This window comes from Mytilus edulis, chromosome 4, assembly GCF_963676685.1.
Source record: "Mytilus edulis chromosome 4, xbMytEdul2.2, whole genome shotgun sequence".
In the NCBI taxonomy this organism is placed as follows: Eukaryota; Metazoa; Mollusca; class Bivalvia; order Mytilida; family Mytilidae; genus Mytilus; species Mytilus edulis.
In genome coordinates this window covers 53,540,397-53,555,187 of record NC_092347.1, presented here as the reverse complement: position 1 = coordinate 53,555,187, position 14,791 = coordinate 53,540,397, and the positions used below count along the sequence as shown (strand labels likewise).

Sequence of the window (14,791 nt, the reverse complement as noted above, 5' to 3'; positions counted from 1 at the left end):
AATGGTTTTGTAATTCTAAAATTGTTAATAAAAACAAATTTGGTCGTTGCTTCAGCTTGTTACTGTTGAAATCATTTTGATTCAAAATTAAATATCATATATATATATATATGCAGAACTACTTGTTTGTTAACGATGTCCTTGTACTCTTTAAAGAAAACTGATAAAAAATTTAGTCAATTAATTACGATTCTGGGCGTGTATAATTTGGTTACAGAAACAAGCCATAATAATTTATTCTTATGTTGTACTGTTACACCACTGTTCGGGGTAAGGCACCCGTTTACATGCATAACCCTGACTGCTATATTCTGTATGTGTTTGTCATTTTTCCTTTCGGGGCTATTTCAAGCTGACTATGCGGTATGGGCTTTGTTCGTTGTTGATAGGCGTACTATGAACTATAGTTTATTTCTGTGACATTTGGTACCTGGCGGAGAGGTACCCCTTTTTATTTTATTTTTGGTGTAATATTGTAAGCGCGTAAAAGTAAATAATTGGGCTATGCTGCAATGGTCTAAGTAAAGATTGAACACACTGGCTACGGTTACATGGAAATTAAAAAAAAATATATTGTTACATTGGAGACTTTAATTTCCGGAAAGCAAGGTTGGGTAAGGGAACGATTAATTACGAATATTACAATAATTATTGAGTTATTGCTTACATTGCGTTATTGTTACATTAATGTACTTCAATGTACCTAAATATGTAACATGTTTCAGTATAATGTTTTGAAGTCAGTAACATGATATAATGTAATATAAAAACAATATGTTTAAAAAAAATAGTTTTCTGTTTCTATATTTAAACAAACTGCCGTCAACGATCATATAGGCCTACTATACCGGTAGTTGATGTAGCAGCTCATTCCTTTGTAGATCTGCAAAATCAATGCACTACAAGGTTCGTTTCTGACCCAAAACGGCCTAAAATATAAACTGTCATAAAACACCAAAAAGTTCACAAATTGGTTCGTAAACGGGTCTATTTCAAAAGTCTTAATGCTCTATAAAAGCTATAACAAAACTTTTCAATTTAATACTTTCGTCTGGGTGCTACCCTACGAACTGGAACCTTTCTTTTTTGATACCGGTTCATAAAACAGGGGACAAATCAGACCCAAACAACTATAGGGGTATAGTGTTAACTAATTCCATATAGCAAAATTATTTAGTGCCATCATAAATAACAGAATAACAAATATTCTAGAAGATAAACTCAACAAATCCCAATTTGGATTTAGAGAAAAACATAGGACCACAGATAGTATTTTTATATTGAAATCTTTGATAAATAAATATATACACAAAAAGAAGCAAAAACTATATCTTTGTTTCATTAGAAAGCCTTCGACTCCATATGGAGAAATGGGTTATTATATAAATTAACAAATATGGGTGTTGGTAAAAAATTATCTCTTCGATAGCCAAGACTCAAACACAGTCTCTCTTATTGAATCAAAAATAGGAAGCCTTCTATTTGGTGATGATATGATCATTATCTCCGAAAGTCAAGAGGGACTTCAAAACAGTTTAAATAAATTAAATGATTACTGTGAAAACTGGCAACTTACAGTGAATACTAAAAAAAGTAAAACTATGGCAGTAGGGCAATCAAAATGCAAAAAAAGACAACTTCTTTGAAGATAAACGGAGAAACATTAGAAGATGTTTCTGAATATAAATTTTTAGTTAATGTTATAAAAAGTAATGGTTCATTTATACAAAGTACACTAGACTTGTCACAAAAAGCTAGAAAAGTACTATTTTCTTTCAAGTCCTATACATTCTCTCTTGGAGAACTGCCTATAAATGTTTCATGTAATCTATTTGAAACAATGGTAAAACCAGTGTTAACATACAACTCTGAAGTATGTTATATGGACACATATATAACCTATTATAGAGCTAAAGAGAGAGCAAAGAAAACTAATCAGACAGTTGATAAGTTATCTTTTATTGACAAAAGTCCCACTGAAAAAGTCCGCCTTTCATTCTGTAAGCATATACTTGGGGTAAGAAAATCCTCGTCAAATATAGCAACACCAACAGAGCTTGGTCGACTCCCTATTGAAGAGTATATACTCTCACAAACATTGCTATATTTAACCCGTCTGGAAACCCAAAATGTAAACCCCTTATTAAAAGAGGCATCTGAAATGTGTAAAAAATGCACTCAGAAGGAATATATACATGGTATACTTACCTTACTGATATTTTAACAGAATTAGATATTAATCCAGAAATAATAACAACTGTACAAAATACAGGTACAGCAATAAATAACATAAAAAAGCAAATTAAATCTTATTGCAATGACTTTTTCAATAATCTATTGGGAAAAAAGATAGAGGACTTAAATGAAAGTAATAACATTTTCCTATACAAAAATATTAAGATTAACTTGAAACAAGAATTTTACCTAATACATTTATATATAACCATTCTGACTCCAGAAAACTATTAACAAAATTCAGAATTAGCGAACACACTCTTTTAATAGAAAAGGGTAGACATCTTACGATCCCTAGAGATTAGAGATATTGCAAATTCTGTAATGAGATAGAAACACTTCTTTCTCAAATGCCCTAAATATAACTTTTATAGAAACAAATATTTTGACATAATTAAACAAACCAATTCAGAGTGGAAAGATACTGCATGTTAAACATGACATGCTTAAACTTAAAATAATACTAAACCCCACATCACACAGTCAAATTAAAAATACAGTTTCCTTTATGATAAGACAGTCATTAGAACTGAGGACGGGAGACCCAAAACAATAATTTGAACTGATACATTTTGTATTTTAATATTGTATTGTGTATTTTTGAATATATGTTATGTTTGTCACAGATCATGTTTTTGGTTTATATGGCAATAAAATTATTTGATTTGATTTGATTTATAAATCAGTTCTTTTCATAAAAGTACATAATTTTACTAGGTGCATTTGGGACATTTTGTCAAATTATATGATTTTGGGCAATTTTCAGACCTAAAAGCTTTAGAAAAAAATTGGCCGCCACCTACATCCAAACTGTTATGTAACCAAACGATTCCAAATGTGATATAGAATTCATCAATATAGAAACTGTTTGGATCGTGGATGGCGGCCAAGGTTAATAATTATGCCAAATACAATTACAATTTTTGAAAAAAATTACCAAAATTGGCCTAAAATACAAATAATGAATATTTAAGGGATCCTAGCTTGAAAAAACTAGTAACAACCAGAGAAAATTTACATATGTATTCTGTGGATCTGAAGTTCATCATTATATGCTAAAGATTGTGCATGAAGATCCAAAAATATCTTCCTGGCGATCATACTTTTGGGAGATCAAGCTTATCGTTTGGGATTATGGTTTTTGTAAGTAAGAGTCTCCTGACCTCAGTAATATACTTTAAAAACTAATGAAATCAACTTTCAGATCATGCACAAATTGAAATATCTAAGACAAATGGAAACCAAGAAATCTTATAAGTCAGGAACGACAACTCCAAAAACATATTAATTTAATCCTTATCTTCTGAAAATTTTATAAATGAAAGTATAAACTTTGAATCAAAGAAATATAGTGAAAATCAAAATGGGATAGATCAGGCAGCTAGTGAGCTTGATTTAATATTATGCAACTTAACAGAAAAATCTTGTACACTAAGAAATGCAAACTTTAAAAGAAACAGAAAAAAAGAAACAAAAATGGTCAGATAATTAATTATAGGCAGTGTCTGCGCGTACCCGCATGTGGGTACGAATAGTCAAATTGACATTCGTAGGCTACGCGTACCCACATCCGGTTTTATAATAAAATGCAATCAAATCGGGAATTAAACGTGAAATATATACAGAAATTATCGATAATAAGTGGATTTCGAGTAGAACGAGTGAAGGGTGATAAGGGTATATATGACAAATAATATTTTCGAATTGTATTTATAAGTAAATAAAATATAATAAACCTTGCAAATTAAATGCACACTGATTGAAAATGAAATATACATGCAGTCCCTGTAAACTATAGTCCTATAATATATAATATCCGAATTTTAAGTTGCTTCCACGCCTCAAAGGCAAAATATTTTTTGATGCGCTGAAGGTTTACATTTTCGTCAAACATTTTGTTATTTATTAACGAAGCTTTCATAGAAGATTATTGACATCGGCCTTTGTTTATCAGAAATATTGTATTAGGCCTTAATTTTTGCTGTCGAACTTGTTTAGAATTTTTGCCTCCGTGAATGCAGGAAAAAAATATTCTGTAAAACTTTATTTCCTCTTTATTTTTTGTGTTTCCAGTTCTTCTTTTCTCTGCAGCTGCAATTGACTCCGAGTTTGTTTTCATATACAATTGTATAAAATCAGAGACATATAATATTATATGTCTCTGATAACATTAATCGACTGATCATGTGATACTTTTGAACAAATTGTTCCAATTCAGGATAACTTTGAAATGTCTGCCCCACACGTATATCACTCGTTTCCCATTTTAAGAATATTTATTAACCGAGGAAAACTGTTTACTTACATATATATAAATATTTACAAAACTTCTAAGTAGTTGATCAATTTTATTCACTAATATTGCGATAATTTCTGTATATATTTTACGTTTAATTCCCGATCCGATGGTAACCCGAATAATTCAGTCGTTATATTCCGCTGATCTACGATGGCTGCTCGTGTGGGAGAAAATCGGACACGGAAAGGGCTTGAATTATTCGAGTTAATCCGATGGCAATTTATTATAAAACCGGATGGGGGTACGCGTAGCCTACGAACGGCAATTTTGCTATTCGTACCCACATGCGGGTACGCGCAGACACTGCCTTAATTATATGAATATATAAAAGTCAATAAATACAATGCGTTTTTTCTTTAAATGAACATCCAATTTATCAGTCACATATATTGGTATTACTGATAATTCCACCTCATGTATTAATGCTGTCTTTTGATTGGATGAAAGCCATGGTATTTTTCACCAATTTTCTATTTATTGGGATTTTTTTCCTCTGCCGGGGAATTTGCCCTTAGGGAATTCCATGTGCCGGGGTATTTGCTAGCAAATACCATGGCAGATGGAAAATACCTTGTCTAAATATAACTCATCTTTCGAAGACCTCTAGACTTTACATGGCAATATCGATAAGTACACATACACACGCATGATACACACGATGGAAAACATGGCAGACGACGTTTCAACAAGACAAGCTCAAAATCGCTTTGGAGATGCATCTGAAGATGACGTTTATCATCTTTTAACCAACATTAATTCTAAGAATACTGCAAAGTCAACAAAATTTGCAGTGAAATTGTTACGGGATTATTGTTTGGCAAAGGAACTTGATGTTGAATTTGAAAATTTGCCGGTGTCAGAATTGTGTACACTCTTGAAAGGATTTTATATCAACTTGCGGCGCCATAACGGAGAACTCTATACTCGTAGCAGTTTCTTAGTGGTTCGTCAGAGCTTGAATAGGTTTCTCAGAAATCCACCAGTTAGTAAATCTTTTGATATCATGGCAGATTCTACTTTCAATAATGCCAACGATGCATTCAAAGCCATGTGTAAAAAAATGAGACAAGAAGGAAAGGGAAAGATTCAACATAAACCAAGTATTCAGAAAGGTGATATAGTCAAACTTTACAATCATCCTCGTGTATTTAATCCTAACATACCTACTGGACTGCTTAACAAGGTGTTCTTTGAAGTCATGCTGTATTTTTGTCGTAGGGGACAAGAAAACTTGAGAGACCTGAAAGTGTCCGATTTTGACATTTTAACCGATGATTCTGGTAAGCGCTATGTTAGTAAAGTTACATCAGAGTTAACAAAAAATCATCAGGGTGCCCAAACTGAGGAATTTGAACCCGAAGGGGGTAGAATGTATGAAACAAAAACTGCAATGTGCCCACTGGCATCTTTTGTTAGATATTTAGAGAAAAGAAACCCAAATTGTTCTGCGCTATTGCAAAGACCTAAGGATGAATTTGATGAGAATGGTAATAGTTGGTTTCAAAACAAGCCATTGGGTAAAAACACACTTGGTGATATGATGACTTCTATTTCTAAAGCTGCCAGTTTGTCCAAAGTCTATAGTAACCATTGTATTCGTGCAACTTGCATTACGCTTTTGAATGAAGCAGGATTTGAAGGACGCCACATTATCACTATATCTGGCCACCGTAGTGAGGAAAGTATCAAATCTTATTGCCGTGACACAACAAACAAACAGAAACGAGAAATGTCTAAATTTGTGTCTGAATTTACCACCGTTACTGAAACTCAAAGTGAAAATCTTACTGTAGAATTCGACAACAGTGTAACGGAGGATGAATTGGTTCTCTCCGCTTCACAAACTGATGAAATTATTGATGAAATAGTGCAGGGAGAAGTGGAGCTTCAACCGTTAACGGATATCACAAATATTCCAAACACAAATCAACAGGTGAAAATTGACTCTAAAGTTGCTCCTCATTCAACAGGATCTGGTTTCATGTTTCACGACTGCAATGTTACCATTAATATGGTTCAGCCATAAACATTTCGACGCGTCTGTTGGCTTATTGACCTAAAGCGCCATTAATTTGAAAGTTTATCGTTGGAATTTTAAATTTTACATTTACAAGTTACTGACTCGTTACATGTATTTTAATTTGTTAAAAATATTTTGAAATATTTAATATCAATTATCAAACATATATTATGATTTGTGTTATATCTTATATTGTGCCTAAGTGTCAAGATATGAATTCGAAATCAGAAAGTCCAAATTTCGTCTTTTGCAACTCGAATTTACTCATAAAACGTATACAAAGAAAGGCGTGAATGTATCTTTTATTGCTGTTCTTCATCCAGATGTCACTGTTAGTTTGGACCTATATCCAACAGAAATTGCAAAATATTATCCCCAGCTGAAAATATTGTTCATTTCTTTAAAGGTTTTTTTGCTATTCTTCATCTTGAATCACATTTTGTGTTGGTAGGATTTTGTGTCATTTGAGCCTGTCACACAGTAGTTAGTAGGTTTAATTTGTTTAAGTCACGATGGTTATCAGGCTTTGTCATAAGCTGTGTTATTTTATTTGACCCACTAAAAATCCATTCTGTAATATAATTAAAACTTCCTACTAGACTATTAACAGTTTAGTTTAAAAACAAGATTATTGTACAGTGAGGAACACGGAACAGCTGATTACAATATATACATATACAAGTAGCAAATATTAAACAGTCAAGCAGGACCTGATTACAAAAAATATCTGCGGTCAAGACTGATACTGATACAAAAAAAATAATTTGGTGTAGCAAATATTAAACAGTCAAGCAGGACCTGATTACAAAAAAACTGAAGTCAAGACTAATACTGATGCAAAAAAAAAGCATTTGGTGTAGCAAATATTAAACAGTCAAGCAGGACCTGATTACAAAAAAACTGAAGTCAAGACTAATACTGATACAAAAAAAAAGCATTTGGTGTAGCAAATATTAAACAGTCAAGCAGGACCTGATTACAAAAAAAATGAAGTCAAGACTAATTCTGATACAAAAAAAAAGCATTCGGTGTAGCAAATATTAAACAGTCAAGCAGGACCTGATTACAAAAAAACTGAAGTCAAGACTAATACTGATACAAAAAAAAAGCATTCGGTGTAGCAAATATTAAACAGTCTAGCAGGACCTGATTACAAAAAAAAATTCTGAAGTCAAGACTGATACTCATACAAAAAAAACATTTGGTGGAGTTAAACAATTATATCATGCTTACGAGGGGTATTTTTAAGAAATATCGGTTTTGAGGTCAATTCTGAGGTCAAGATAGAAACAAAGGACATTCGGTGGAATTAAACAATTATATCATGCTTACAAGGGGTATTTGCCAAAAATACCGGTTTCGAGGTAAACAAATTTCCCTCGCCTAACGGCTCTGGAAATTTGTTTACCTCTCAACCGGTATTTTTGGCAAATACCCCTTGTAAGCATGATATATTTGTATAAAATAGTATGATTTTAAAACTAAACAAAATGAGCGTTAATGAACACCGCTATATATATTTGTCAAAAAGAAATGACATACGGTTGAATTAGCAGGCTTATATGCAAATGTCCTCAATATTTTTTTTCTTATTAGTTATTTAGTTTACATTAAAAATGGAATTATTTTAATGTGTTTTAACTTGTTGCCTGGTCTTATATTTTCTTTATCAAACTTTGATACTACAGAGACGGCCTGGTTTCGAAGGAAGGCCAGGGTGCGTGCATCCCCTATTTTTATGTGAAAAATGTTGTTGATTATATAGGGAATCAATAAAGCATGACTGTAGCGGGCCTACTCTTAGACAGCCAGTCCCCACCCCCTTGATAAAAATCTCTGGATCCGCCACTGGACTACTGTTGCCTATATTCACCATGGGTTGGCTATTCATGTAAAGAAGGAGTTTTTTTTCAAGCTATAAATCCTAACACTTACGGTATTTGACATGTATTATTGAAGTTAGTCGAATAGTAATCAGAGACATACACATGTGTATATATGCCTCTGGCCCAATCAACAAATTTTATCGATTTGCCTTAACGGAATAACACACGGCTATATTTTATATCGTTGGAAAGAGGAGAACAAGCCTCATCATGATCGAAATAGCGATGTCGTCGTTGTCTGCCGTGGTCATGGTTTTTTTTTTTAAATCAGGGTCAAAGGTCAAAGCAAAAAATCAAGAAAAATGCACAGTCACATTTAGATAGCTTGTTTCTCCTACATATATGCGTTTTGAGCAAAATAAAAACAACCAATTTATAGAAAAATATCTTTTGTATGTACATTTAGAACTTGTTTTATATTTTTATCGCCAAAAATGACTTTAGATTGACCTTTTTGCATATAGGGTGCAAATTTGAAATTTTCAAAAAGCTGTTAAATAACAGTGACCTTGACCTATTTCAATTTCTAAATTTAATTATTTTGTATTCAATTCGGTACAAGTACGATCTGAAGATGTTTTTTTAGATCTTAACTTTAAACAAAAAATGTGATTTTCACGTCTTTTGATAGTAAGGTGTTCGTCAATTTCTAGGTAAAAATCAAATTATTGTTATTGGTTGTTAAAGAGTATATATAAATGATTTGTTTCGAAATTAACGTCGAATTTGGTTGAATATAATGCTCTGTGTATAGCTTTGCTTTACAGAAGTAAAAATTACTGCAAACAGAGAAAAAGGGGGAGGGGTACAAGTTTTGAAAACAAAACATGTATTGGAAATAGGTAAAACACCCTATCCTACATATACAGATGACCAAATGAGCAACAATTGGCCATAATGTTTACAAGTATTCCACAAATATAATAAGGGAGAAGGTTATGTACAGCACCGATGTATTTTACAAACATTTAAAAACAAAATAGGCGTGAGAAACCAAAGGAACATTAAAAACTTTTAAAATGAAGACAAGCAGACTTCAGTATGGCAAAAAACACGAAAATGAAATGCAAATAGAAAATTATGATCGATGCTAGTATTACCTACACTACATTCTATGGTCTCCTGTAGTTCCCCAGCCAACGTCAAAGAACATATAGTAGGTTTTTTTTATTATTATTTGTTTACATATCTTTCCCCACTAGATAGATTATTACTATATTTCCCACGATTTCAAAATTGAGTAGATGTTTTATTTATTGTTTAGAAAATATTATGGACTGCGTTATTTTCATTCGATAGCTAACAATGATTTATTTATAAGATACATACAGAAAAATAAAATCTTATACATCGTCATCTTCGACGTTATCAATGTGTCTAACTACAACCACACGAGTATTTACATTTTGATATATGTCATTTGCCTGACATGGGCATACATCTATACATGATAGATTTTGTTCGAAGCAAATGCAACCCTTTGAAAACACAGAATTCCCCTTACAAGTAGAAACTAAATCTTGCAGAAATTCAGATGACATATGACCTTCGATATAGAAAGGAACAAGTCATTGTCCAATCTGAAGAGGAGAATGTTAAGGTAGTTCTGCTACTTGGGAAGACATCAAATTTACGTCTGGAGTGAAACTCTTATTACATATTGTTTAAAGGCAGTGGCTATTCGTCCGGCTAGTCAAAAATGTCTATTCATCCGGCAAGCCGGACAAATAGCATTTTTACGGTTTTTTGCTATTTGTCCGGCCAAAAATATGATGAAGATCTAGCATCGTGTTTTGAAGGTTTTAAATAAAGCACTAGTTGCCTTTAAATAATTATATTGTCTAACATCGTTTTATGAAAAAGAACTCATTCTAATAAAAACAACAACAAAAAACTATACATTTGATTCAGATTTTTTTATTTCTAATATTCTAAAGGAATTTGGGTAGGAAAGGGGGGCGGGGGGGGGGGGGGGGGGTGATTATCTCTTTTGTAGTTCTGCCTATGAATTTCATGTAAGGTAAATAGTCGGGTCAATCATTATTGGCTTTATCTATGATTCCAAAATATCCTGAATTTATTGTTTCTGTGAAGTTTGGTTAAAGTAAGGTCCCCATATGATTATGCACGATTCTTCATTTAAATTGTTAGGCGATTTTTAATTCATAGGAAATTAGAGAAAAGGGCAGACACGTGTAACCTGTCCCCAAAAATAGGATTGTGTTTTCGATAAGATTGTTTTAGAAAAAAATGTGTATTAGATACAACAGAGAAAAAAAGGGGGGTACCCCAACCCTGGTGTCAGGCTTATTCCCAGTCAAGGCATATCAGTCATGATGTTCACATATCTCCATTGTAGTATAACTTGAAAATAATGCATCCAAGCAAGTTTGATATAGTATTTTGTTCCGAATGCGTTTTGTCTCCATAAGCATGATAAGGTAAATGGGGTTAAATCATGCATCAATTTCACTTTGATTTCAGGCTTATTCCTCACAGTAAACATGTACCCGCTATTGTTCTGAAATCACTCCTATAGACATTTGTTTAAAGCAATCACATTCTCTCAGGTTTTCTCTATGACATCTTTAAATATATAAAATCACGATCCCCAATTCTCAAAACGTCCATTGCATACGCGCGTGTGTTATCCGACACCTCATCCGGGACACTTTCCGCGTCACATGACACTTTTATTGATATTGAAGATTTGCGCATCCGCAGACGGATGGCCGGACGAATAGACACTCCGTTGTTTAAAAGTAGATTCACAAGGAGGAAGTTTGACAAAGGAAATTTTTTAAATTGTAGCCAATTTTACACTCAAATTGTTAAGGTCACAGTGATCTTTTTTTAGTTTTGACCTGAGATCATTCAGCCTGACAAGATCTAGATCTGCATCTATAGGTTCAGCGAAATCACAATAAGAAAGGTTTGACAAATCGGTAAAATGATCATCTGGGCTGTCCTTCAAGACTCAAAAACAGTGCGCTTACTGATCCTAAACAGGGTCCAATACGTTGTATCGCATCATGTAACAGCATGGTAGAAAGTTACAGATGGCAAACCCGAGACTTTTACATATTTCGTGGACAGATATACAGTAGTTGTCGTTTTTTTATGTAATTTATACGTGTCTCTCGTTTCTCGTTTTTTATATCGATTAGACCGTTGGTTTTCCCGTTTGAATGGTTTTACACTAGTAATTTTTTGGCCCTTTATACCTTGTTGTTCGGTGTGAGCTAAGGCTCCGTGTTGAAGGCCGTACATTTACCTATAATGGTTTACTTTTTAAATTGTTATTTGGATGGAGAATTGTCTCATTGGCACTCACACCACATCTTTCTATTTCTATATATATAGATGCGAAAATCTTGTATACAAGTTTTAGTGTCTGTTTGAAACCATAGCTCATGTGTATGCTACATGGAGTGGATGTAAGGAACGCATACTATTAGACCATCTGTATCTTGTGACTTTGTTATTAGCCTACCCTTGATTCCTTCACACCTATCTCTTTGTCTACATGAATAGCATGCATAAGTAAAATCATGCGAGTATCTACTTCATCGGGCGAACAACATAATTCTTAAAACCTAAATACTCTTTCTGAGCTGATTTAGGGTCCTTTGGAAGAGCTACATGTGTAGCTAGACTGTGACTTCCTCGTGTATCATAGTAACGGTTGATCTACCATGATGCTGAACAATTGATTTCCCAAGAAATCTGATTAAGGCCTGCTGGATCTCACTGACTCAAAGAAACTTTTTCCAGTCAGGAAATTGACCAACTTCTATATATGTCCTGAAACACTTTAACAGACGAACAAGAACTTGATTCAGCTTTAAAAAAACTTCAGTTGTGTCTGCTAATGTAAGATTTGTAGCAAGAATGGTGCTACAATATTTTGTAATCATCAGTACGAAAATGGTCTAGGTCTGAAGCACCATGCAATAAACTCAAATCTTTCCGTGCCCCCATAGCCTCGGTAAAGCTTTTGTTTGTGCTTATTCATCGCTTATTAATAAGCAATTCAGTAGAAGAACCCTGACATATAACACACTTATCCCATTGTATTTCATGCCTAATTCGTTTCTGGCTTGATGGGCATAGTTTACAGGACTGTAAATGTATGCCATATTCCGGGTCTGAAACGTGATCGAAGGATTTGATTTGTATATTACAATTATAACAAAACTATCAATAAAAAATAAAAAAAAACAATTAAAGTTATAAAAACCAACAAAAAATATTTCTAATTACAAAACAACGATCTTCAAACTAACTGGACTATTCCAAATATACAATTTGACCATACAACAAGCAAGAAATAAAAATGAAATTAGTGACAATGGTCCTAGTTAATGACCTGGTAGTGTAAGCTACCAAACGATTAACGGTACGAGAAAAGGCGTGTTTGAAACCAGGCAGAATTATCACTAAATTTGTGTTATTAATTGCTATTTTCTTCTCACCGATTAACATTACACAAAAGATATTTGGCACACATATGAACCATGTTTGATGTAATCAGAGTAAAAATCCCGTGAAAGTAACTCGTAATAAATTTTCTTTTGTTCAAAATGTGGTAAATTTCAGCTAAAAAAATAGCCTTACTAAAATCATGAAATACTTATACTTGGATTATATGAATCTTTTCAGCTTTCGTTATATGATAAAAAAAATAATTTTAAGCTAATGATAAGTATCATTTGATCACATAACACAGAAAGCAATAATTTTATTTTTCGTGTTGAAGATGGTCTGAATGATGAAGTATCTATGGGTACCCTAAGAAACCACAAAATTTTGAAAAACGTGACCACGGGAGCATACGACGACATTCATGATTAAAAAATATAATGATTTTCTAATCGTTTGCATATAAATATAGCCGTGTGTTATCCGTTAACTTAAACTCGTTAACTAGACGTCTTTTTCGATACTGGGCACCCTACTAGAAGAAGTTGTTTAAGCCCAAAATATCGATAAGGGAGCTACCATTTGATTTTTAAAGGGAGGACAGGAGATTTGAGTAAAAAATAGGCCAGATGAACAACTTGGCCAAACAAAAAGGCAGGATAACAATTGAGGTAAAACAATCAGGAACGTATAGAGTGAAAAATAAAAACGCAGGATAAAGATTTCAACTTAAAAATAAATGCAGGACAAACTGTTTCATCCTAGCCCCTCCCCTCAATAAAGATCAAATAGAAGCTCCCTTTATTGATGGTTCATGTATGGGGTTTTTTTTTATTCAACAGATATGGTTACACTTCTAAATGCTATATTATTTCAACCTCTCCTTTAAAAATCCCTTATCGGTTAATAAAAAAATATATAAAGTTTGAATTCCCCCAAAATACAAAGTTCTCGAATGGTACAATTGTCCCTACAAAGTGTAGGGAAAAAAATCAAAAAATCTCCAATTTCACCAAACTGGCCATTTATATGAAATGTCCTATACCTTATTGATATAAGATATAATATGTAATCAATATAAAGTTGTTAACCACCAATGCATTTCAATATGGAACTAGATAAAAAGAAATGAAATCTCGGGAAATCATAACCATTTGTGCACTTACCAATAGGAAATTACCCTCCCCTTAGTGATCGTTCCTCATTATTTTCACAATATTTAATAGCAGATGAATAACAAATGTACACTGTTCCAAATACCAGATAGCTTTGTTTATCAAAAAATGATTCGTTGGAACAGACAGTTACGATCATCTTAAATAAAAGTTACGATCATCGTTGATAAAAATAACCTATAGTTGTTAATGTTTGTGTCATTTTGGTCTTTTGTGGATAGTTGTCTCATTGGCAATAATACCGCATCTTTTTTTTTTTATATTATAAAGATGATTCTAGAAATTATTAATACAAATCTGAATGTAAGTTGTTAGGGTGGGGAAATTGTCAATATAAAATTTCCCTAAATTTGTATCCGCCATATTGGGATGATTGTAATTGCAGTTACGATCATAACGTTGACACCGGTGATGTATATGCCACCGCACGGTCATCAACCAGAACGAAAACCCATACCGCATAAGCAAGTAAGCTATAAAAGGCCCCGACATGACAAATGTAAAACAATTTAAACAAGACAACTAACTACATGGTTTATGAAAAAAAGAATCTAATGAAAAACAAAACTAATATTTGGTTGTTTTGGCATGAAGTTTTATTAATAAGAAACTAATCATTTACAAAACTTTGAACATTCGATATGTTACTGATTTTCTACCCTTTGAATACAGATAACCTTAGCTGTACCCTATGGCCAAACCTTCGATGATATTGATACATCGTACTCTTTATGATTTTGTTAATGAATTACAG

At 32.9% G+C, this 14,791-nt stretch overlaps 1 protein-coding gene across 1 annotated transcript; it reads left to right on the top strand.

Annotated features, from left to right (window-relative positions):
* The first annotated feature begins 4,946 nt into the window (after window positions 1-4,946).
* Window positions 4,947-6,721, top strand: LOC139519949 (uncharacterized protein KIAA1958-like). The gene has a single exon (XM_071312266.1). The coding sequence runs from the start codon at window positions 5,181-5,183 to the stop codon at window positions 6,558-6,560; it is 1,380 nt and encodes a 459-aa protein (XP_071168367.1). The 5' UTR covers window positions 4,947-5,180; the 3' UTR covers window positions 6,561-6,721.
* Window positions 6,722-14,791: the final 8,070 nt, after the last annotated feature.